The 26,411-nt window shown below is 41.6% G+C and overlaps 1 protein-coding gene across 1 annotated transcript; it reads left to right on the plus strand.

The window, feature by feature from the left end:
- The first annotated feature begins 12,103 nt into the window (after window positions 1-12,103).
- Window positions 12,104-23,134, plus strand: Tmx1 (thioredoxin related transmembrane protein 1). The gene is made up of 8 exons (XM_032907894.1): window positions 12,104-12,326; window positions 14,941-15,056; window positions 15,494-15,539; window positions 17,671-17,799; window positions 19,151-19,196; window positions 19,282-19,383; window positions 19,490-19,556; window positions 21,059-23,134. The coding sequence occupies exons 1-8, from the start codon at window positions 12,175-12,177 to the stop codon at window positions 21,235-21,237; spliced, it is 837 nt and encodes a 278-aa protein (XP_032763785.1). The 5' UTR covers window positions 12,104-12,174; the 3' UTR covers window positions 21,238-23,134.
- The last annotated feature ends 3,277 nt before the right edge of the window (window positions 23,135-26,411 follow it).

A 26,411-nucleotide genomic window follows, 5' to 3' on the forward strand; every position in this document is an offset into this window, starting at 1 on the left:
AGGAGAAGATTTTGCATGTCAAGACAGATAGCAATGTGTTGAGATTCAGAACCCCCAGGGGTGTGTGTGTGCATGGGGTAGCTAAAAAAGGTACATTTGGTGACCTGTAATAGTGGGTTAAATAATCAATTGAGATGGCAGGGGGAGGAGAGAAATGAGGAGAGGAGAGAGACCTTAGATATAGAGATTGAGAATTGCTGTACAAAGAAAAATGAAGAGACAGTTGAAAAGCTGGCTGACAGCCATGGAGACTCCTAAGCATGTCCCTCTAGAGTAAGGGTGAAAAAGGATGGTTGGCAAGCCTATGGAGTCAAATAAGTGGAAAGATTAAAGCTTGGCTTCATTCTGAGTCAAAGCCTGAGAACCCAGAGAGCAGACAGTGCAGCTCCAGCTTCCATTCAAATCCAAAGGCAGGAAAGAGTCTGTTTTCTGAACTTTGAAGGTCATCAGTTTGTAATAGAGGGAGACATCTCCCTCATCAGCCATTTTGTTTAATATTAGCAAATTAAAAAGCCTATTCCAGGTCCTTAGAAGACTTATCCACTTCTGTGGTTCAACTGACAGGATAAGGAACACACACACACACACACACACACACACACACACACACACACACACACACCACACAACAAATTCCACACAGGTGCACACACACACACCTCCATTTTCACACACACAGCTAACACACTAGATGTAGTCAAGTTGACAACAAGACATCACTGGACCAGAACAGATCTTTTAGTTTCCAAATATTATTTCAATCTACGCAATAACCCACAAAATATTTGCTGTTGTTTTAGTTTAACTAATTTTACTCATAGAAAACTGAGATTCAGAGAAGTATCTTGAGGCTCTACTGCTAATAAGTGAAGAAAGACGAGCGTCATGCAAAGCTTTGCTAATACGTCTTTGGACGAGAAATATTATTTAGATTTTGATTGACTGTTCGGAAAATTGAGGTGCATTCCATGGAGGATGATCAGGATTGTTAAGATGTTTTTGTCTGTCAGTGTGCACAAGGTGCTTGCTACATGACTCACCCTCTGATTCCAGAAAAGGCGAGTGGTAGGGTGAGGCAGATACAGTCTTAGGAGGGACTGCACTTTCTTTTAATTGCTACTTGTCCAAGAACATGGTGTTTGAACAACCCCCTTGAGGTTTCTGTGCAAACTCGAGTTAATAAGTACACTGCATGGAATGTGCATCCCATATACTAACTCCTGTTTGCCTCAGAACATTCCAAGACTACTTGCCCTAAGCCACAGGCTATTCTCAGTGAGAGACAGGATTCGAGGCAGTGACGTCTCTGTGAGCACCTGGCCATGGCGTCATCCTCACTGCCTCTTAGCTCCACTCAGTGTGACCAGCACTGTCACAGTCTCCTTGGACGACAGAGGAAATGTGGAAAGGCTGCAGGTGGGAAGTTGTAGTGGGAAATACTAAAAAGGGGGCACTTCATGCTCATGGTACACATATACACATGAAGGCAAAACAGCATATTCACAACATAAAAACAAATAATCTAAAAGTAATTACTAAACTTGGGCTGGAGAGATAGCTCAGTGGTTAAGAACACTTGCTGTCCTTGCAGAGGACCTGGGTTCAGGTCCAAGCACCCACAGGGTGACTCAAAACCTCTGTAACTCCAGTTCCAGAGGATACTTTGCCCTCTTGTGCCCTCTGAGGACACTGCACACATATGGGTACAATACATACATGCAGGCAAAATGCTCATAATCATAAAATAAAAATATATCTTATAAATACTAAATTTTCCTAAAAATAGAAATAAGGTAGCTGTTAACAAGAGAATATTTCCAATAATTCTACATCTATGAGCTCCTTGTAGCCTTGGCATGCCTGGCTCTTACTATGTAGCACAGGCTAGCCCTGAACTCAAAGAGATCTGCTTGCCTCTGCTGCGTCCCTGTGCTAGAACTAAAGGTGTGCACCACCAGCCTGTCTTACAAGGCACTTCTAACATAGATTTTAAGCATAGGGGTTAAGGAAAAATAAAATGTATCTATGTGTGAGCATGGGCTCCGCAAAGGAAAGTCTCAATTAAGAGTCTTAGCTTTGGCCATTTGTACCATTTCGGTGACATCTCTAGGAGCTGCTAGGAGCTTTTTTCCTTTTCTCTTTCCTTTTGGTAGTGAGATTATAGCATTGCTCCAGAGGTGTCTTGAACATATTTATAATCTGAAAAGTAAAACCAGGAGCCACCAGGGCGGCACAAAGGGCTTACTCGGGACATGATTTTTAATGTCAACGGGGCTTCGGTTAAGATTCCTAGGAGACAGGTGTAGAGTGGCGAAGGGAGAAACACACTAAGAGCTGCTAACAGCGCTGGAAGTTTTGCTTTTTGGTTGGTCAGATGCTTCAAGCAGACTCCCGGACAAACCATTCCTTTCTGTTTTCATGCACCCCTAGTTCTCCTGTCTTTTTGTCTTGCCTAAATATCAGGTCTGGTGGGAAGTTAACAGAGGACTTTGAGCTGCAAAATAACATAATCTGGCAGAAAGAAGCCTTCTGCACCATAAATGTACCCACTTCTTACAGAAAGTTTATACAACAGACTTCTTGATTCCATATAAAAGAGAAGGAAATGGGGAATTAGAGAGCAAGTGAGAATACTGCTCCATCACGCATGCACGCACGCACTCACGCACGCACTCACTCACGTATGCATCCACGCACCCACCCACCCACCCACGCACACGCCCAGGACCTCACTACCAGGGGTTGTGCTGAGCGGGTTGCTACTCAGGAGGCTGAGGCGGCAGGACAAAGCAAGTTTGAGGCCAGCGAGAGTGAGTTCCAGGCCAGTGAGATCCCGTCTTAAAACAACAAATGGGGTAGCTGACCAGGCTCCAAAATGGCTCTCGGTGGACCTGGGCGGTCCTCTCCTGTGGTAAGTCTGACCTATAAGGACTCGAGGTGGAGAGCTGCTCCTGAGACAAGATCATAAAGTTTTAAAGTGAGTTTTTATGAGTATGAGTATAGTCTAAAATAATGGCTGGAATGATGGGCAAAGAGCCACGGCTCTACTTTTTTTCTTTTTCTATTTTTTAAAAATGTATTTATTTATATGTAAGTAACTGTCGCTGTCTTCAGACACACCAGTCGAGGGCATCAGATCTCATTACAGGTGGTTGTGAGCCACCATGTGGTCGCTGGGATTTGAACTCAGGACCTCTGGAAGAGCAGACAGTGCTCTTAACCGCGGAGCCATCTTTCTAGCCCTACAGCTCTGCTGATTACCAGCCACGTGACAGTTACTTTGGAAGGGGTCTAACAGCATGGGTGAAGCCTTCAAATAACGGTTCCCTGATCAACATTTTGACATCATGAAACATTCTGATCTGGACCATGAGGATTAAGCCACTCCTGACTTTTACTGATACACAGAAACTCAGCGATAATGTTAATTGTTGCTTAGCTCACTGGAGGTAATTGAAAAATAACTAATATATTATGCCTTTAAAAAAAACACAAAAAGTCCTATAAAAATGTTTTTAAAATTTAATTTATGTGTGTAGATGATAACCTGCAGGTATGTCTGGGAAGCCATGGGTGTGCAGAGCCTGCAGAGGCCAGGAGAGGGCATCAGATTCCATGAAACCAAAGGAACATAGGGAAACAGTTGCTTTTAAACATCCATATAAGCCCTGGGAATTGAACCCAGGTCCTCTGGAAGAGCAGCCGGTGCTCTTAAGTGCTGAGCCATCTCTCCAGCCTAACACACTATAATTTTGTAAAAACAATTACCTCTGATTCTATTGGATTCAAACAGGATTTAGACTGGAAATATTAAAACTGAAAGTGTGATAACTTACTGTCTCGACTTCCCTTAAATAACTGGCCATTTTCTATAATTATTGAATTTTAAAAAGATAATGTGTAAATGGAACATGCTTGTATGCATGAAGTTTATCCTTAAATGATAGTATGTAGATATAATTTGGTGGTATTTATTCAACTTCCCATTCTCATGGGCAAGTATCCTTCAGACCGAGGAGGACCTGCGATCCCATTTCCATGCTGGTCTAACTCAAGTGTCTCTTGCTGTCGTCTTGGCTCTGCATCACTTACAATCATCTTCTTTCCCTCGCACCTTCTGCCTGGAACATTGCTGCTCCTGTCTGCACCTCAGTGCCTCGAACTCAGAATTTAAATTTGGCGTCTATGGCCCTGGCTTTCATCGCACCTTCTGCACAGTCCCAGGAACTTATTAAAATAACCCTGAGCTACAAGCCCTCTGCGACCTGCCTTGACTACTGTAGCAGTTAGTGAGCTATCTGACGGCCAGATCTTTCTTTACGAACTCTAAAGTGGGGATTCACAAGAGAAAAAACTCTCTGAGCTGTCAGGATTTTCTCTAGGAAAATCACTAGGTTTCAATATTTTATGCATGAGTGAGAACACTGTAAAATATTTAATAAGCTTTTTACAAGTTAAATGTGAAAGCCAACCTCATAAATTTAGAATGACCCTGACTCGTGCCTTTCCCCCCACGTCTCAGTGGGAGAGGAGAATAATCAATTCATCTTCTCAGTCTTGGCTTAACGGCCTGCGAGACTGTGATGTAGTTGCATCCTGTCGTGGTGACATCCAGCCAAGGCTCCTACAGCTGAGCTCCGCTTCCAGTTTCCTCCTGAAAACTCTTAGGTGTAAAACTCTTTCCCCTTGGATTATAAAGACAAGGCAGTTTGCCACTCTGCTCAAAGGGTCAAATAATGCCATAATTTATTTGGAATTGTAAGCACCTATCAAAAAGGTCATTATATATACATGATGGGGAAAGTCCACATTTTTGGTTCATTTCTTGTGAAAAAAGACTGGAGTCAGGTCCTAGAGTGCTCTGACACAGTTCCGACTCTTAAAGGAGACTATTCTTCTAAGTATACAAGTAAACTAAGGATTCCAAACATGTCACTCAGATTCATCAGCTGTCATGCCTGACGGCTTTAGTGTCGGATCCTCTGTGCCCACAGGTTCCATATCTGTAGATTAAAACCATAGGCTAAAAATATTCAGGCGAGGCCTGGGGTGACTCAGTTGGTACAGTGCTTGCTTGCTGAGCAAGCATGAGGACCCAAGTTCAGATCCCCCACATCCGTTTAAATGTTGGGTGCAATGTGTACTTCTGTAATCGTAGAGCTGGGGTGGCAAGGATGGGAGGCCTAGGAGACAGGAGGGCCAGTGAGCTCTAGTTTTAGTGAGAGACACCGACTCAAAGATACAAAAGGTGGAGAGAATGAGGAAGACAGCTGACTTGGACCTTTTGAGCTCCACACATAACACCTGTGCACATGCACAACTGTGCACACAGACGTACACACGTGAACATGTACATATAACACACACATACGACTGAACTGAACACGAAAAGGTTTTTATCGTTATTTCTCACACTACCCAGTAATCGCTATTTACATACTTTTAAACTGTGTCACATGTTGTGAATAAACGGAAGGTAATTTAAATGTCTGGGAGGATGGACATAAAGCACATGCATATAAAATGTCATTTCATATCGGGAGCTTGATCGTCCAAGGATTGTGCTATTTTTTAGAGTCAGAATCAATTCCTCCATATGCCAATGGATAATTATTTTTTAATTTTAAAAACTTTTAAGATAAAATCAATTCACAGAATCTATTTATAGTTATGATATATACAAATACCTTGTCACACTGACTGAATGTGTGTATTCACATATACATGTAGATGTGGAGATGATGATGATGATGATTATTATTATTATTACATTTATGTCTGTATCGTTAAAGACACAAAACTTCCATAGGTCTTATTTTTAATTATTTTTATTTTAACTCATGCGGGTGAGTGTATGCCATGAGTGTGAATGGATGCCATGTGTGCAGGTAGCCAGTGATGTCAGAAGGGGGCGTCAGCTCCCTTTGAGTTGGGCGACTGTGAGCTGCCCAGTGAACTGGGAACTGACCTGGGACCTGAACTCCAGCTGCCTGGAAAGGCAGTCAGTGTTCTTAACCACAGAGTCACCTTTCCAGCCCCCATTCCTGCGTTTCTAAAACATTTGAGACCACTAACTCTTTGGGCTAAAGGTTTAATTGACCTATAGAATCTGGTAATGCCAATGACCTGTAGCTATCAAAGATGCACCGATGAACATGACAGACACAGTTCAATCAGGAGACACCATGTGAAGGAGACACCACCGTACAGGCAAATGTAAGATGCTATGATAAAGGTGAAGTTCAGTGTTCAGTGTGGTTGTACCAAGAATATGCTTACTCTAAAAATAAAAAATAACAAAGGTAAATCTAAAGGTAAAACAGCCAGCTATCAGTTTCCTGTATCTTCATATAGTTAGCTATTTGCCTAGGTAAATTAAATGCCAGCTAACAAGAACATGAGAAACTGTATTAAAATATTTGAATTTGGGGCTAGAGAGACAGTTCGGTGGATAAGAGCACTTGCCGTTCTTGCACAGGACCTAGCTCAGATCCCAGAATGTTTTGGGGAAACTTGCAACCACCTGATCCACCCTCCAGGGGATCGAAGTCCCTCTGCTGGCCTCTATGAGCATGCACACGCACACACTTATACATGATAATAAAAATAAACCTTACAAAAATATACTTGAACTTTGAGAATAATGGAGAGCCTATTACTCATCCATTAAATAATTTTTGTAAGGAAATATTCAGCCTTGAGTTCTAGGAAGCCTTTTTTGGTTTCAGTTGGGAAATGAAAATGGATTTGGTAGCTGAAGGCATGGAGTGGGGTTCTGTGCAAGCACGAAGGTACTGGGACTAGCAAAAGTTTTCTCATGTTATAATGACGTAGTTCTGGACAGCATTGCAGATGGCTCTGCAGCCCCACTCCTCAGCAAAACAAGTATAGCTGGTTAGTTCTGAGCGTGCCCTAACAAAGTTCCAACACAGCCCACGTTTTCCAAACAACACACAATTTCCTTCCAGTCCTGCAGGCTGGAAATCTAAGGTCTAGTTAGGGTTACTATTGCTATAATGAAACACCAAAGCAACTCAGGGAGGGAAGGGGCTTTATGTGGCTTAGGTGTTCACTTCAGTGTATATCATTTAAGGAAGTCAGGACAGGAATTCAAATAGGAAAGGAACCTGGAGGCAGGAGCCAGGGAAGAGTGCTACTTACTGGCTTCCTTCATATAGCTTGCTCAGTCTGCTTTTTTATAAAACCCTGAACCATCAGCCCAGGGGTGGCACCACACACTGTGTACTGGGCCCTCCCGCATCAATCCCTAAGGAAATCTCATCTAGGCTTGCCTACAGCCTGATGAGGGAGGCATTTTCTCAGTTGAGGCTCCCTTTTCTCAGATGACTATAAAAATAGCCAGCACAATGGTTCGATTTTTATTTATTTTATTTTTTTTGAGAAATCTCCAAACTTGATTTCCACAATGGCTGTATTAATTCGCACCATCACCAGTGTGAATAAGGGTTCCGCTCACCAAACAGCTCTCTAACACTTGTTATTGGGTTTACTGACGAGAGCCATTCTGACTGGGGCAATGTGGTATCTCAGAGTAGTTTTAGTTTGTATTTCCCTGATGTCTAGAAGTATAGAACATTTAAAACAATAGGTACTGGCAATCTGTGTTTCTTTTTTTGAAAAGTTATCTATTCAATTTACTTACCTATTTATTGTTAGTTTTATTTCCTTGGTATTTAATTTCTGCAGTTCTCCGTAGTCTGTCTGAGGCGTAGCTGGTGCAGATGATATCCCGTGCTGTGGGCTGTCTGTGCTGTGCTGACCATTTCCTTCACTGAGCAGAAACTTGATTTTCATGTAAACCCATCTGCCGATGCTAGTTCCCGTGCTGTTGGTCCTCCATTAAAAGGGTTCTATATTCCCCTCTATCTGTGTTTTCTTCTAGAAGTTTCAGTGTTTTCGGCTTTACATTAAGATATTTAATCCAATTTAAATTGATTTTTGTATGAGGTGAAAAATACGAATCTAATTTCATTCTTCTGCAAGTAGATATCAAATTTTGCCAGAACCATTTGTTGAATAGGCTTTTATCTAGTGTATGTTTTTTATTCCTTGTAAATAAATAAGTGGGCACAGCTTTCTTGTTTGACCTCTTTTCTACCCCATTGGTGCATCTGTCTGATCTTATGCCAGTATCATCTAGGATTGCTTTGGCTGTTTTGGATCTCTCTCTCTCTCTCTCTCTCTCTCTCTCTCTCTCTCTCTCTCTCTCTCTCTGTGTGTGTGTGTGTGTGTGTGTGTGTGTGTGTGTGTGTGTGTGTGTGTGTCCATTCTCACAATATTAACTGCCAATCCAGGAGCATGAGATGCCTTTTCGTAATCCAATATCTTGTGTAATTTCATTTTTAAATATCTTGATAATTTTTGTAAAGGTCCTTTATTTCTTTGGTTAGATATATTTCTAAATGCTTAATTGGGGGCTGATTATTTTAAATGGAATATTGCCTCTGATTTCTATTCCTGGGAGTACAATGAAGGCTCTTCTTTTTTTTTTTTTAAAAAAACATGTATTTTGTATATGGCAACTTCACTGTATTTATTAGTTTTCTAGCAGACTCAATAGGGTCTTTTAAACAAGAATTGTGTCATCTGTAAATAGAGATGGGTTTATCTTCTTCCTGTCCTATTTTTTTTATCCTGTTTATGCCTTTCTCTTGTCTAATTGCTATAACTAAGACTTCAAGCACTTATAGATAAGAGAGTGTGAATGTCCTTGTCCTGTTCCTGGTTTTAGAGAAAATGCTGTTTGTCTTCATGTTATAACATTGATTATAGGTTTATCGTACGTAGCCATTATTTTCCTATTTCCATCTGTTCCTAAAATCTCCAGAGGTTTGACGACATCCATGTGTTCTGAGCTCCTTCCCGCCTGTGGATTCCCTTTGTCTTAGCACTTCTCTTGCTGTGGTGACACTCCATGACCAAAGGCTCGCTGAGGAGGAAAGCCTTTATTTGGCTTACACCTCCACATTGTGGTCCATCACTGAAAGAAGTCAGGACAGAAACTCAAACAGGGCAGGAACCTGGAGGCAGGAGCTGATGCAGAGGCCATGGAGGGGTGTTGCTTACTGGCTTGCATAGTCTGCTTTCTTTTAGAAACCAGGACAACCAGGCCAGAGATGGCACCACCCATAAAGGGCTGGGCCCTCCTGTGATCAATCACTCGTTACAAAAAGGCTTACAACCAGATTGCCTGTAGGCATTTTCTTAACTGAGGCTTGACTATCTCACCTTAATTGTCCTCATTGTATCTCAGGTGGCTTCAGCTTGTGTTAAGTTGACATAAAACAATCCAGCATACCCCCCCCTTTTTTTTTAAATTGAGGCCCCTGGATGACCTCATTTAAACTACCTCTTTAAAAACCCTATCTTTAGCTTGATGTCCCAGCATAGGGGAATGCCAGGGCAGTGAGGTGGGAATGGGTGGGTGGGTAGGGAAGTACCCTCATAGAAACAAGGGAGAGGGGATGGGATAAGGGGTTTGCAGAGGAGAAACTGGGAAGGGGATAACATTTGAAATGTAAATAAAGTAACCAATAAAATATTTAAAAAAAAAAAAACCAAAAAGATGTCACTGAGCTTTGTAGGGTTCCAAATGGGAACAGAAACAAGGGATATTTCATTTGACTGAGGTACTTTCTGTTGTGCAATATTTTAAATAAAATGAATATAAGTTACTGGAACTCAAAAAAAAAAAAAAAAGACCTTATCTTTAAATGCACTCTCGTTCTGAATTACTGAGCGTCAGGACTTCTGTGCATGAATTCCCAGAAACAGAACTGACCTGGGAACTACATAAACAAAAACTCACTAAAGGTTTCTGGAAATTGCAAACAATGAATGATGCTTTTGCTGCTGCTATTGTTGTTCCTTCAGTAGAACCGAGACCCTGGCATCCACCCCATCTCAAACTCCTGTTCTCTTATCACTTTCTTAGCCCAGGCCATTGTGGTGAAAACTCCACTGTAGGTGGGTGTGACCAAGAACACAGGGCTCCACCTCCTCTCATTCCCAATCGGAGACAGTCTCGTCAGGAAGGGAAGGTGACTGGCATCTTAACCTCTTCAAGTCCAGGCCACAAGGGCGGAATCTGTGATGCACTGCACACCACAGGCAAGTGAAGCTCTCGTTATGGCAGACGGAGACATCTCCAGACGCCTCCTCAACCTTTTTGCTCAGGTAATAGAGGCTATAGGCCATTAGAAGTAAGTCCAGAAAACCAGATCCTGCTGGTCTACACTGTGCAGAGAATGATGACTGAGGCTGCCTGTGCCCAGGAGAGTTAGTTCTGAACTCTTCCCAAAATAATGGACTTTATTAAACAAGAGTACAGTCAAGCCTAAAGTCACTCTTTTATCTTTTTACCTTTTTTTTTTTTTTTGCCTAAAGTCACTCTTAAAAAAATTTTTTTCCCTTAAGAGGAAGATGCTAATGCATAAGCCACTTAGTTCACCAGAGAGAACTAAGAAAGGAGAAAATGAAGAATCATCTTGGGGTTAAAATAAATCTCAACCACTAACCTCAAAAACTATCTGCCAAAATTTATTAGACTTTGGAACAATTTATGCCCTGAGAATTAAAACAAAATAAAAACAAGCCATCTGTGAGCACTTCATGTAATATTACAGCTGGAAATAAGAAATGAGGCAGACACATCCCAAAAAGTGATAGCCAGTGAGCCCTGCTAAAACCACTACCATCACCCAGATTACCTGTGTACCCGCCCAGGGCTGTATTCTCTGAGAAACAGACTTCACTAGAATGGCCTTGCCAACTCACTCAACAATCAAACAAAATCAACAGAAGATGGAAGGCCACAAGGGGAATCAATATCCAGAATAGTGGACCTTAAAACCCTAGTTTCCAATAAGGTTTTGAGTTACACAAAGACAGGAAAATATAACCCTTCTACAGGAAAGCAAAGAGCATGCAGCAAAAGTTACTTATGAGAGGACCAAGAAATAACAAAGTCTTCCATTACCACTATGTTAGAGGAGATTCAGAGACTCAATTAGTAAAGCAGCCAGGACAGAAAGTAGATGCATGTTTGCGTAGGGCCAGGGTAAGGAGCGAATGGATGGACAGAAGGGGCTGGTGACTCCACATGAATAGGAAGATCTTTAAATTTGACTATGGTAACCATTGCCCATCTTGTGAATATACTAGGAACCACTGCATCATGTATCATGTAAAATTGTATGACATGTGAATTATATATTATTAATATTATTTTTAAAAACAAACACTAAGAACTCCAGAAAAAAAAAAAAGATTATGGTCTACATCAATACCCAAATGATAGAAGGAAGAGACGGTGAATCCAACAGGTGGTTGATAAATTAGCAGGGTTGATTTGATTTGATCATCTCAAATGTAGTAGCATTCTCTTAAGAGTTTTTAAGGCAAGCAGCAGCACATTTCGGTCATAAAGAGATCCTTTGCCCTAAAACTAATAAAATCGACGCTGGAGAAAAACAAAACACGTCCTCAGAGGAACAAACCTACCCTGAGATGGATGGCCCAGCCACATTACGGCAATAAAGCTGTACTGCTTAAACTATCTCTACGATGGAGGATATGTATCTGCTGCTCACAATCACCCATCCCACTCTAAGCCTCGAAGCCCGGAGCTGCTGCAGCCATCTTGGCTTCTTCCGCGCACGCCTACTTTCCTTCTAAAGAGGCACCCCTCCACATCACCCCGAAATTGATTAGCACATGGCGTCGTGGGCCATCGGAATATTACAGGAGCAGTACATCCTACATTCAACTAAAAGATGCTATTTTCAAAGGGGAACGTTACGGAGAAAACTGTCGTGGTGACCCTACTTGGCACTGGTGAGCACTACAGGGCCACTCATCTCGAACGCATCACCTTGATCCTTCCGCCTACCGCCCCTTTTAGCGCTTTTCGAGGGACCACAATGGGCAGCCTCCTTTTCCCTCCTATGCACGGAAACAAAAGCACCTCCCTCTTCCCGTTTCCACCTTCCGCTAGGGGTCAGGACCCGGACATGCGCACTGAGTTGCTGGGGGGTGGGGCTCGCGCGCCTCGCAGGCTCGTTGTGCGCATGAGCGGAGCGGCCGCCAGAGCGGAAGTGGAGCTGCGGCGGGGCGGTGGGGCGGGAGCGCTCTGAGACTGGGCAAGTGGCTGACATGGCGCACTTGGGGCGTCTCCTGGTTCCCCTGGCAGCCCTGGTCCTGTTGCTCTGGGCGGTCCGTGGGGCTCACGGACGGCGGAGCAACGTGCGCGTCCTCACCGATGAGAACTGGACCTCACTGCTGGAAGGAGAATGGATGATAGAATTGTGAGTGCGGGGCGGTTGTCTGGGTATCTGATGGTGGTGGCGGTGGCCTCCGCCGCCCCCTCCCTCAAGCTGCACACCTGACTGGCCCATCTTCCTCGGCCAGGTCTTGAGGTCCCAGCCTTCGCCGCCCCCAGCTCCAGGGTTGTTTCTTAGCCGGGCGTATTACTTTTCTGTCTAAGCGTACACCGAGCCTCGTCGTTGCTAAGCACTGTGGTGCGATTAAAGGATTACGTGCCACATCGAATTCTCTGGAACAGCCTGGCGGGTTTGAGGGTGGGATTGGGTGGGATGGAGGTCTTAGCTATGACTTTGATCTCCAAATTTTTACAAAAGATTATATTGAATAAAATATCGCTTTTAACCCGTCATTCGGAAATTGTTATATTTACCTATTTGTAATGCTTGAATTTCGAGCTCCTTTTTTTTTTAATTTTGTGGATTAGTTATTTATTGTAAATGCCAAATAAATCGAAATGTATTTTAAAATATTTTATTTTATTTTCTCCTTGCCTACATTCATTTCTTTTGATATGAATCACATTTTTCCTTGACAGTGCACGTTAGCAATTTAGAGAATGGCTTGAATTGTGACTTACAGGCCTGCGAATGGTATTGCGTATTTGTTGGTATGATTATTAATAGGCCCTTTAAAAAAACTCCAGTTCATCATTTACTATTCAAACAAGATCACTTATCTTGTGTGATGATTCTACTTCAATAATGTCCATTCTGCTGCTGTAGGAAATAAACTACCATTGGCTTTTGTTTTAGATGATAAATTAATGGAATGGTTAGTTGACAGTGTTACTGGTGGCTAGCGTTATTGATCTGGCGGAAGCACCACTATTGAATGTTCATTGTTTCCTGGACACTACTCAGTACCTTTGTACACATTTTTTGGTAATTATTCTCCATATTCCTTATAGTAGTTAACCACTCCCATCCCCTGCTTTACAGATTGGCCCGTTCAGATGTCATAGTAGCTTTGTTGGAATTCAAGAGTAAATATATGCAGGCACTGTTGTTAGCAACCCCTTAGCAAGATTCTGGTGTTTTTCCATATTGTAGTTTATGTTTAGGGCCTCACGCTGAGGAGAAGATGGAAGTGAACGTCCTCAAGACGAGATCCATGATACCTGAGTCATAAAACAAAAGGAAATGTCGAAGCGTTTTTTATGGAGACCGTGACAGGGAAGACGCTCAGTGTTCTGACAGTCAGTTTTCAGGAGAGGAACACTAACCAGTGCTGTTTGTTTTCAGTCATTGTCATGAATAGCAGTGTTAAAGCAGTAGTGATTAGAAATTCATATGTAAAATATAGTCCAAGATTGCAGGAAGATACCTTTAAGCATTTTTTTGTTACACTGTAAATGTAATATCCACAAAAGGTATGAAAGGGAATTAAAGCTACCACAACACTGAAAATGAGATAAAAACATCCATCTGAAATATGGATCTTGTTCTTCCCTTTTTCCTTGGCTAAAATTTGGGAGTTTTAAAGAACCTCTGGGGAGGGGGTACTGGAAGGGGTCAGTGATTAATTAATAGGGGGGGAAAGCTCTTAAAAAGCACTAAGAAACCGCACACTTGATAGTCATAATAGTCTACCCTTAATTACAAATGAATTATTCTCTGTAAGTTCACTTCTGATGAGCTTTATTACAGAGCTGTTTTCATGGTACTTTTACTGTTTGACTTTTGTATGTAACACTGGTTTGCTGTATTTACATGCCTCTCTTAGAAGCTTAATTTTCCTAAAACAGTTCATGAAAATGTGAGATCACAGTTTTTTAATACGTGTAGGCTTTGTTCCTCCTGGTGCTATAAACGGAAGCAAATTACAATGTGCAGTGAAATGGAAAAACAAAATTGTAAGGAAAACCTTGAAACTGGAATGATAGCTTCAGAGATGTGTTTTGAGTACTGGTGTCCTTGGCTGTTGGTGACAGGGTGCTGGCCAGTAGAGTTTTGTCCACTCTGCTCAGTATCTGTGCCAGGGTTAGGTTTAAGGTATATTTGTACATAAGAATGTAGTCTCCAGCTTGGTTTACTGTGAATAACTTGCCTTCCTGGGGCATTCTTCCCAGTAGTGATTGTGTACTGGTTGCAACTTGTAGAGCCCAGGTACTTCCTATTTTCCAATACTTTGCTATGACCCTGCTTGTACAATTAGCTTAATTTGGTGAACTTAAACAAAACTTTTTGGTTGCCATGTTTTAATTGAAAAAATCTAAAGGTTTCAAAAGAGCTACTCATGTTAGAAAGCTCACGTGCGTGTGTTTAAGAATGCATTCTCAGGCTTGCTTCAGCTTATCAGCTGAGCTCTTCCATTTCTTGATGTCCACCTTGTCAGGTTCCTACTTTCAATTTTTTCATTTGCATAAAATTACCCAGTTTGTCTCCTCGTTCAACCCAAGATCACACTCTGTAACCCTTGCTGGGCTTTCTCAGTAGTCCTCCTGCCTCAGCATCCTAAATTGGTTTTACAGGTGTGAGGCACCCCACATAGGTCATTTTCTATGTCATAAATATAAACTTTCTGGAAAAGTGTGGTTCAAATGCTCTCTCAGTTAGGTCATTAAAGTCCCTTTAAAATGTTAACGGTGTTTTGTAGTTATGCTCCCTGGTGCCCTGCGTGTCAGAATCTTCAACCAGAATGGGAAAGCTTTGCTGAGTGGGGAGAAGATCTGGAGGTTAAAGTTGCAAAAGTGGATGTCACAGAGCAGACAGGTATCACAGCTCTGGCTGGTTCTCTTTCCTTGCTAATGCTGTTTATCGAATTTTGACATATGGTGAATGATATGTGTCAAGACTCAGTTTTTTTTTTTTTTTTTTAGCAACAAAGCTACCTTTGTTCTTGAATGGTTTAAGAAGTCCTTAAGATTGTTTTTACTTGGCTGGTCACTACTAGTCAAGTACTGTGGTAATACTAATGCCTCAGGTACTTAATTATTCACAAATAACTTCAGTATTTAGGCTTCATAAACTTGAGCTGACTTACATACATTAATGTGTCTTTAAAGTTGCTTTAGCAACTAATTCACGTTTTCAGTTTTGATTATGTTTGTGTGTTTTCTTGTTCTTATTAGCATTTAAATAATGTAGAGTCAACTTTTAAGTAAGCAGTTGTCCCTAATAATCTGTTGTTTGCTCCTTGTCATCTGTAGGGCTGAGTGGACGGTTTATCATAACTGCTCTTCCTTCTATTTACCAGTAAGTATTTGGAGGTTCTTGGTCATGAAGAGGGTTAGATCACAGTGTACTGAGAGCAGTAGGCCTCTAACTCACATTATGTTTGAAGAGCTGAGGTAATCTCATTATACTTAGCAAGGACTTGAGAGCTTGATTTGGTTTTAGTTAGTGGTACATTAAGTCTTATAAATAACAGTAGATATATAAAACACTCCTTTTTTTTTTTGGAGATCTATCATTTCTTTAGACAGTTCTCATGATTGGTATGGTCCTCTTCAGTGTAGTCAATAACTATTAGCCTACCGTCCTGATGAGTCCTGTAGAAAACTGGGTGATGGGGAGAAGCCACAGTTGGTCAGAGCAGTTCCTGGAGAACATGAGTTATAAATGAAACCCCAGGACTAGGTAGAATTCTCAAGAATGCAAAGGTAAATGTTCTTTCCTGAGTAATCTAAAACACTGTCTGGAGTGCGGGTTATACAGCTTGGGGGCGACACTGAGTGGCCGTGAATTCAGTGAACAAGTCTTGGCCCTGCCACTTGGTGTTTCCCAAACTACACTAGAGGGAGACAATCTCTTTTTACTGACCTCTGCGTCAGTGTGATTAGCTGTTGACTAAGTACCAGGAAGTACATATTTCCTCATTTAAAATTACAGCAGCAAACTAAATCTTCCCCCTTTTTTTGATCTTTTTTTTAAACTTTAAACTTTATTCCTGCTTCATATGTGAAATCAACAAGATTGGCAAATTCTCAGCCAAGTAAAACTAGAGGTGAAAAGGGGGATAGTACAGCAGACATCAAACTCAGAGAATCATAGGGACATTCTTAAAAATCTGTACACCATCAAACAGTAAAAGAACTGGATGAATTTCTTGATATATCTAGTGTAGTAATTAAATCTCCCAATGGACAAAAGTTCAGGGCCAGATAGATTTAGTCCAGAATTCTACCTGACCTAAAAAAGAATTAACACCAATACTTCTTAAATTATTCCACAATATTGAAGAGGCATGTCCCAGTTCTTTTTATAAGGCTACATTACTCTACTACCAAAACCACACAAAGAACCAAGAAAGTAAAGTATAGACCAATAATATCCTTTATGGGTATGATGCAAAAATTTGTAATACTTTATGGGTATGATGCAAAAATACTTGCAAACTGAATTCAAGAACACATCAGAAAGATTATCATGATCAAGTTGGCTTCTTCCCAGAGATCCAGGAATGGTTCAACATTGTAAATCAGGGAACATAATCTATTACATAAAAAAACAAAAACCACATCATTGTCTCATTAGATGCAGGAAAGGCTTTTAACAAAATTCTATACCCCTTCACGATAAAAGCTCTGGAGAGACTAGGGATGCAAGGGACATAACTCAGCATAATTGCAAATTATAGCAAGCCCACAGGCAGCATCAACTTAAACAGAGAGAACTGCAAGCATTTCCTCTAAAATAATTAGGAAAAAGACAAAGGTGCTCACTCCCTCCATACCTATTCAGTATAGCTGTTGAAGTCTTAGCTTGAGGAATAGGACAACTGAAGGAGATCAAGGGGATATATACAGGAAAGGAAGAGGTCAAGGTGTCTTGAAGATGATACGGCTACACAGAAAAGACCCCAGAAATTCCACCAAGAAACCTCTATAGCTGATAAATACTTTAGTGAAGTAAGCAAATTACACCATTAACACACAAAAATCAGCAGCCTTCCTATAAACAAGTGGCAGACTGAGAAAGTCAGGGAAACTCACCGTAGCCTCTTGGGTAAGTGACTTACCTAATAAAAGCTTGAAGACAAGTCTGCTGCCTTTGCCGTCCACCTTCACACTCTGAACATAGGGCGTTCTGTACTAGATGTGCATTCTCTCAGCCTCCAAAGTGTCAGTAGTGCCCTACATCAAGGTAAGAATCCTTTACCCACAGCAAGACTGTGACTGAAATGATTTGTAAGTTTATTATTTGAAAGAATAAAATCTTAAAGCTTCTGGTTTTATATGTTTGGGGCTCTGATGCCATCAGTACATAATACTGTATTCTGGTTCTTGGCTAGATTTTTTTGAAGATTAGGATTGACTGTAAAATGAAGCAGTGGTTGAACACAATTATTTTTTGCTGCCAGTTAATATTTAGTTCTGATCTTTAGTTGTAAAGATGGTGAATTTAGGCGCTATCTGGGCCCAAGAACTAAGAAAGACTTCATAAACTTCATAAGTGAGAAAGAGTGGAAGAATGTTGAACCTGTATCATCATGGTTTGGTCCAAGCTCTGTTCTGTAAGTATGAGGACTGTAAGTAGAGCAGGCATGCTGTGCATGCTATGCATATTCAGATGTGTTTACTGTGATCATTAAAAGATACTTTTATTCATGTGAGCTAGGGGTAGGCATTTTGTAGGATCTCATAAAATATGGTTTTCAGACTATTTTAGCTTTGATTTGGTTAAATGCATCATTGAGAACTTGATCCTTTAGAAACTGAGCAGTTCTAGGTAAGGAAGGGTACTGCTTGATCCTAATTTTAATCGGAGTAAGAGTATTCAGTCATGTGCTTTCATTGTTAATGTGGAGTAACTGTCAGTGGCTACTCCTGATGACTTGTATGAATACAGTAGTGTGTCTGACAATGACTAATGATGTGAGCTTACAGCTAGGAGGTAGAACATTCGACATGGCAGTCAGGCTTGAGAATGGCAGGCATGTTTCCTTGAATCCAGTATGCCAGGTTCAGAAACCTGGCAGGTAGACTTTGCCAAGACTGTCATGGTCCCATTTTGGTGTGACTAAATTACTCCTGACCTTCCCCATATTTGCCATCAGAAGATGGAGAGTTGGGATACTAACTGTAAGAACATTGAGCTCCTGTGGATTCTGGAAATCAGCCCTTGTATGTGGAACTAGAAGTGCAGCCTTCCTTCCCTTTGTGTCACTGGACGCAGAACAGTGAGGTTTTTACATTTCAGTTCCACTGTTGTTTGTGACAAGTTCTTGCTGGAGAGCCTACATTGAACTTTTGATTCTCCTGCCCTGGCCTCCTGGTTACATTGTGAACCACCACACCTGCTTGGCCTTTAAACAGCACAAGCAACACGATGAGTGCTTTTCTGGGTGAACTTAAGCAGCAATCCAGTGAGCTGCTCGTGGCACTCTAGTAGAGGAATTGGTTGCTTTAGTGCACACCTCTTGAGTCCAGTACAGCAGGTTATCCCTTTTTCATCAGTAGACTGAGCGGGCTACTCCGAGTTCAGCAAGGCTGCTCTACTCATCCTAGTAGTTTGGCAGTTGGGTTGGGTGAAGCTAACTCTGGGCTTTTGTGTGAAGAAGCTCTAGGCAGCACCAATTGTATATGTTACAGGAAGCTTGTTGTAAGTCCAACAAACACTTTTTATTATTTAACTTTAAAGCAAAACAAAAACCATCAAACCACTTACATTTAACAGTGTGAAAGTAGTTAATTTTCTTTATGTGATGTGTGTGTTCATTTTCCTTATGTTATTTCTGTCTCATTAAAGGGATTAATTAATCCCTGCAAGAAAGTCCTGTCTGTGGAGAAGCTGACTAGAAAGCTCAGTGTGTAGGTATGGGCAAGCTGTGTATCTCTGCTGAGTTTTCCATTCCTCTTTTTTAGGATGACCACTATGTCAGCACTTTTTCAGCTCTCTGTGTACATCAGGGTATGGATTAAGCTTTTTTTGTCTTAACCATTTCTAACACTTGTTTTTAGTGGGCATGGTTTTAGCTTGTTTCTCTCTATTACAGACTAGCCACAGCTATTTTGTTCATGACCTTGGAATCCCGGCATGGGGCTCATACTTGGTTTTTGCTTTCGCAACAGTGCTCTCAGGACTGCTGCTGGGACTTGTAAGTATTCATGTTTAGAGCACTAAGAAAAATACGTGAACGCACGATGACATTGTTTGTTAGTTGTGCTGCGTGTCGCTCATTTAGATTTCTGCTTGCTTTGCAGTGTATGATATTTGTAGCGGATTGCCTTTGCCCTTCAAAGAGGCGCAGACCACAGCAACAGCCTACAAGTAAGTCGCTGTGTTTATGTGCATGTGTGGGAATGGGCTTGGTTTGGGGATATATGCATGCTAGGCAACACCACCATTGTGCTACACCCACTATACAGCCAACACCTGGAGTGGTTTTAATTTCCGTAAGTACAGTCACCAGCTGCTTGAACCTAGGTTATTAAATGTGAGGGATGATCCTGCTCAGCTGAGGCATGAAGGGAAGGTGAGAGGAGAGAAGTATTTCATGAAAATGATAACTCTGGATCTCAGAACAGTTATACTTCAGAGAATGTTATATTTCATGTGGCTCGTAGGCATTGGGAGTTTCTTTGTACTCAACTGATTTTCTTTTTTTTCCTGGTAGTGTAGTAGGAAAAGCTGATTAGGGGTCAGTTGGTGTGAATGGTGGACTATGCTATAAAATTAGTCTACATAATAGAAATATTTATTCCTTACTAATAATATAACTTTCTGCCACTGTTCAGTTCACTGCTCCTTTGACTTGGTGTGTACTGAACTCTTCTCCATTAATGTAGGTGAACATAGAAGGCCATGGTTCATAATCCTAGAGTTGAGGAAATTCTGGTGTATTCCATGCGTATACAGCTTGCTTCTTGACTCTCTATTTTGCACACATGGGTTTTGTTTGTGATGGGCTGTCTTGTGTATACAGAAGTTGTATAATGCTGACTGGTCAGCAGTGCTCCACTGGAGCCGTAGTTCTGTCCCTGTCAGGTGTGACACCCCAAAGTGTCTCCAGACATTATTTGGTGTTCTTTGAGGGGACAGAATCATTCTGGGTAAGCAACTGCTGTTGTAAACTGTAGTTCTCACTGAAATCCCGTGGGTATGACATAGGACAGGAGTAAGGTCCAGAGTGAAGAGGCATGCCAGGTTGTCAGCATTGCGTTTCCTCCCACAGCTTGCAGTGTTTTCTAGCCCTCCCTGTAATGGCGGGTTGCCTAGGATTGGAGCAGTTTAGGGTACTGCATACTGTAAGCCTCCTGGTCCAGTCCTCATTCTGTACCTATCTCTTTAACACATTGTGCTTTGAAACTTAATTAGCATTGAGCCCTCTAAAAAGCAGAAAGGCTGTACTTGGGTGTGTGTTTGAGGTTTTTCTATTTATTTCTTGCACTTACACCCTAGTAAATTATGTAGGTGAGGTTGGGGAAGGAGAAAACATCTGGGCAAGAATGCAGCTTTTCTAAATATGTGATTATTGTTTCTCTCAGAGCTTCAGACAGATTAGTACTGAAGTTTTAATATACTCATGGGCCGAAAAATTATGTTGTTACAAGATGGTTCTGTTTAATGCAGTGTATTTTATCTTCTATGTTCACTGCATTGACTTTGATTCATTAATGTTGGGTTAGGTAATTGATTCTTTGTATAATAAATACCCGCTTTATTCTGTTTGAAAATCTAAATATAAATGTCAGGACTTATAATCCTTGTACCTTAGTTTTACTCTCAAGCAAACTTAGTTCATTAACTAAAGTACGTTTCTGATCTTTAAGAAAAACCATCACCAGAATTTTCTCAACCTCTGAAGAAAGTGGAGGAAGAACAAGAGGCTGATGAAGAAGACGTTTCGGAAGAGGAGACAGAAAATAGAGAGGGAGAGAGCAAAGACACTCCTCAGAGTGGCCTAAGACAGCGCTGCGTGGGCCCGTCATCGGCCACAGACAAATCCTAAGTTTTACACATATCTTAATACTATGATTTTGGCAGAACTGAAGATTGGTGATGATCTCTATTGCAAACTGAACTTGACTTGCTGTATATACAGTTTAGGTTGTCGCTAGGTTGGACAGTTTTCATTCAGGAAATAAAAGCAGTTAGACATAACAGTTTGAAAGATGATTTAAGAATATTATGATGGTTTAAAGTTGTTTAATTTCAGAAGAGCCTGGTGCCAAGCACTGAGACTTGTGTTTATATTTAATAATCTATTTTGTGTGCGACTCAAAACTGCCTTTCCCAAGATTTGCATTACTGGGGTATTTAAGAAAATCACCGTAGAGAGAAGGATTTCTCATTTCACAGCATTTTCTCAGTTTCACTGTGTGAAAAAGGATCATATTTCCCATAAGTGGGAGCATTGCCCATGTTTCCAGACGTGTACTTCATGATAGCGCTACGCTTCGGTAGAGTCCATAGCTTTCTCACAGATTTTGGATTATACAGCTAACAAAACTACCTTACCTTATAGCTTTCATTTCCACACATTACATTTAGGATATGCTGCTGACTTAAGAAGTTTTTATAAGTCTGTGGCATTGTGTTAATTCTTAAGGTCGATGCCTGTTTTGGTCTCGTGTTCACTGTATGATTTTTATTTGCCATGTGTTTTTAAGTTGGAAAAAATTAACAATATCACTGTTTGTTTACTGTGGGTAAACAGAACTTTTCTATCCTTTTAAGTTGAAGTTTACGGAGAGAACCATCAAACTGAACTGTTTACTTGAAAATGTACAAATTTGGCTATACATTCCAGATTTTAAATTATTATTAAATGGTCTTGACGTTTTCTTTTCTCTTTTTAATGCGAAGATGAAATTTTCTGATTTTTAAAATTTGATGTGGAAAAGCTTTGGTATTTTATATTTTGGAAATTCAGAGCTTAATTTGATGTAAAATGAAGTCTGCATTCTACTCAAGAAACATCTACTACTATGTGATTTTAATGTATCTCTGTCCTCTACAGGTTCTTGATGAATTTTATAGTCAGGATATTGCTTTGTGTTTGAAAATCGTAACACTGTTATGTTTAAAGACAAATTTCATATTGTATTGTTCTTGACTGCTAGTACTGTGCATCTCACAAATGGAAATCAGGTCAGCAAGATGACTACATGGATTTCATCTTACAGAAAGGAAAGGGTGTCGTCGGGGATTGTCTGATGTCTGGAAGGGGGAAAACAGACTAAATTCTTCATGAGTCATCCAGCCTTTGTGGAATAGATGGTGTCTGTGATGCTCCCTCCCCTTGCGTTCTCTGTGTGAATTCCTTAGACTCGCAGTACTGTGATGTGCACAGCTTCCTTTAGCCTCTCCTTTACAGTATTAAATGTTCTGCTGTCAGTTATGTAGTTTGTGGTGGCTTAGAAAAACATTCTAAGCACAAAATAAATGTTTCTAAGCACTTCAGTGATGGTGAAGAGAAGTATGATTTCTATTGGTTTCTTTTCAGAGTCTCATGTAACCCAGGCTGGCCTCCAGTACTGTATAGCCAAGAGTGATGGAACCAATGGTCCTCCACCCCTATTAGCCGGAGGGTAGGACTGTGGGCGTGCATCATCCCTGAGTGCCCTCCTGCATGCCGGGCAAGCATGAGCTCAGTCTCTAGCCCAGCAGTGATTGCCAGGTTCCGTTCTTAACCACTTACCCCTCAGCAGTGCTCTGGGGCATGGGGTAGGGCCACCACCTGAGTGCTTCCTGTGGCCCCAGATGACTAGTCTTGTCAATCATTTCAGGAGAACAATGCTCTGTCGTCAACATTTTGTTCTTAGTGTTTCTGTTGTTCTCTAACATTGATAAGTTTTTAACTAGAAAATGCTTTATTACATAAAATTAAAAGTATACTGAATTAAGGTGTGGTATTCTCATAAGCATATTGTATAATTCTTGAAGATTGTCACAGTAGACTTCTGAAGAATTTTGTTTTGATACCACCAGTGTACAGAACCCCATAGGTTAACTTATGAATGATTGTGAAATGAGCAATGTACAGGTAGCAGAGTGGGAAATTCTGGCCCATCCACACGTATCCCATGCCACCAAAGTACTGCAAAACCTGGTCTCTATGGAACACGTAGTGTTCTGCCATGCACTGTTCAATGGCTGTCCAGAAGACTGGTTCAGAGACATGAGTGCAGTCTCGTCTCGGAGCTGCCTGCGCGTGCTCAGCATGCCTGTTACAGCTTTGGTAAATGTTTCAGTGTGAGCATTGCAACTTCCATGTAACCCAGGCAAGCATCTTTCTAAAGAACAGTTTAGGGGTAACAACAGAAGTAGGTAGAATGTGGATCCAATTCTGACTAGTCCTGTCTTTTTGTCATGGAGAACTGAAACTTGAGGGACCCATTGTGGGGTGTGTGTCTATCTGTGTGTGTGTGTGTGTGTGTGTGTGTGTGTGTGTGTGTGTGTGTGTGCGCGCGCGTCTATGTGTGTGAGTGTGTGGTATGTGTATGTGTGTGTCTGTGTATGTTAGGTGGTTACAACATAAGGTTGCGTAAATGGTGCTTTTGAAAATAGGTTTTTTCTTGTCAATGTGTTGGCTTTTTTTCCACATCGTGTTGTTAGCTTTGACAGATTAAAATGATGTCTGATGCCCAGTGGTTAAGAGCCTTGCAGAGGACCAGAGTTTGTTTCCTACGTTGGTCGGCTCAAAGCTGCCTGTAATTGCAGCCCCAGGAAAGGCAACACCACCATTCATCATGGGCACTAGCACCCCATGTACACACGTAATGAAAAATAATAAAGTATTAAAAATCTTTAAAGTTCTTTAAAATCTCAACTTTATTATATAATGAAGCAATTTAAAGACTTTAAAGGTATATTGAGAAAAACCAGGCTGTTTTAAGAAAGCTGTATTTCCTTACAAGAAAGTTTCCTGGGTTTGAAAAAAAAAAAAAGCCCCATTTCATAAACATTGCAAAGAAAGCTAATGGAGGTGGTCAGGGGGTAAAATGCAAACATTTAGATCTTCGTTGCCAGACTTCATATTGTTGGAATGTCACACGGATAATGACTACTTTGGATCCCTATAAAATGGTTTCTGTTCACTCAGCTTGCCTAGAGAGCAAGCAAAACTGCTTTTGGGTGCTGTCTTGTGGTTTAATTTTCTGCCTTAGTAACAGGAGTTGAGGTACTGCTGCGGGTGGTGAGGTCTTTACTGACCTCCCTTATCTCTTGCCTGTCATTATTAGACCGTCTTTTGTGAGGAAGGCCCCTGAGGAATTAGGGCTAGTGACCCCACACTGTATGCCTTGTGTGCTGACGGTGGGGACTGGAGGGTGAAGAGAACTGTAGCACCTCTACGTGGGTGTCACAGTGACCAACCTGGCTGCCACGTAGTTCCTCAAGGCACACTAAGCTAAAGTCATGTATGCACATGAATGCCAAGGCTGAAGAACTCGGAAATTACTGTCCCCATAGCTCAGCCTTACTCTTCGGAACCGGGAGGTACAGTTGATAAGAATGTGCAGACGCACTGAAGATCCCAGGTCTGCCTTGCCAGGTTGGGATTTCAGAAGCCATGAGCCCACCAGCGTTTCTGTGGGGACTGGGAACCAACCTCCAGGTACCACGCATGCATGAAAGCAGCTTAGCTGCTGAGCCAGCCCCACCTCATAATTGTTTTATAAATATTTTAGTGTATGTGTGTGTGTGTTCCTCCTGCTTGCATGTCTGTGCACATGTGCATCTGGTCCTGAAGAAGCCATTGGGTTCCCGGGACCTGGAGTTAAAGAGATTGCAAGCCACTGCCATATAGGTACTGGGATTCAAAACGTGGCTCTCTGGAAAGGGTTAAAATAAAAGTGTTCTTGTCTCTCCAGCCCTGAAATCTCATAATTTTAAAGGTAAATTTCTCAGTTGCATATTTTAATTGAAGTGTAGTTGTGCCTGGCAGGTTTTGCATTTATTTGAAATTCAACATTAAAAATGAAGCAACAGGGGACTGGAAAGATGGCTCAGTGGTTAAGAGCACTGACTGTTCTTCCAGAGGTCCTGAGTTCAAATCCCAGCAACCACATGGTGGCTCACAACCATCTGTAATAGGGATCTGATGCCCTCTTCTGGTGTGTCTGAAGACAGCTACTGTGTGTGTGTGTGTGTGTGTGTGTGTGTGTGTGTATCTTTAAAAAGAAATGAAGCAACAGTGAACTTAGGTTGAGAACTGGTAATATCTCAAGTCTGCTAAGCACAGGTCTGACACCGTCCTGAGGACCATGCCCAGGACCACACACATACTCTAATTAGGCATTCTACCATGGATCTTTAGCTCCAGCTCCAGACTCTCAAAATGGTAGCTGCTAACTCTCACGTGGAAGATGAGCGCTCTGAAAACACCAAACGATACTGGTGATTCAGTAACGCTGAATTCGCTGCTCTCCGTGAAAAGCTCTGTCACTGCATTGCCAGCGTCATTGGTAGCATCTCTGTGACGGAAAGAGCAGAAGCAGCCGTTGGCATTCTTTTAAAGCCTGGCTTAAGGTTGACTGGATGCTCAAGCTTGAGATTCGGGTTTTAATGTGATTTATAAAAAGTAGACTTCCATTCAGTGCCACCTGCCTAAGAAGCAAAACTCCGAATGAGTAATTTCAGTGGTTTAGATAAGTGAATGTTCTCAACCCATGAAGTTATTTGGGAGCAAGTTTCCCAGAATTCTGAGACCGTTAAGAACAAAAATGCCTCAGTAGTATGGATGTTAATAATGAGAGCAAACCACGTAGGTGCGAACGCTCTCCGTTTTGGTATCTCTGGGTTTACAGTATTCCACATGCAAGCACTCAGACAAGCACACAAACCCAGGCACGTGTGTGCATGCACGACACACTTACACTGCCCTGCCTCAGATCCTGAAACCCTTGTTATTTCCTCAGTGCCGGGGTGTCGGCAGCATCTCTGGTTAAAATATGTGGTCTTTTCCTACTTCCTGATACCAGAACTTACAGGCACTTTGGATCTTTGGAAATGAGTGGTGAGGGTTTGTACTGACGAGATCAGTGATGACTGAAAACAGCCGCTGCTAGGGTAGGGGCTGAGTGCGAGAGCAGCATAGCATATGGTTTAGAGATAGAAACCCAACCCTGCTGCCTCCTACCTTTCAGTGGGGAGAGAGGCTAAAGATTGAAGGCATGTGCC

Source organism: Rattus rattus, chromosome 7 (assembly GCF_011064425.1).
Source record: "Rattus rattus isolate New Zealand chromosome 7, Rrattus_CSIRO_v1, whole genome shotgun sequence".
In the NCBI taxonomy this organism is placed as follows: domain Eukaryota; kingdom Metazoa; phylum Chordata; class Mammalia; order Rodentia; family Muridae; genus Rattus; species Rattus rattus.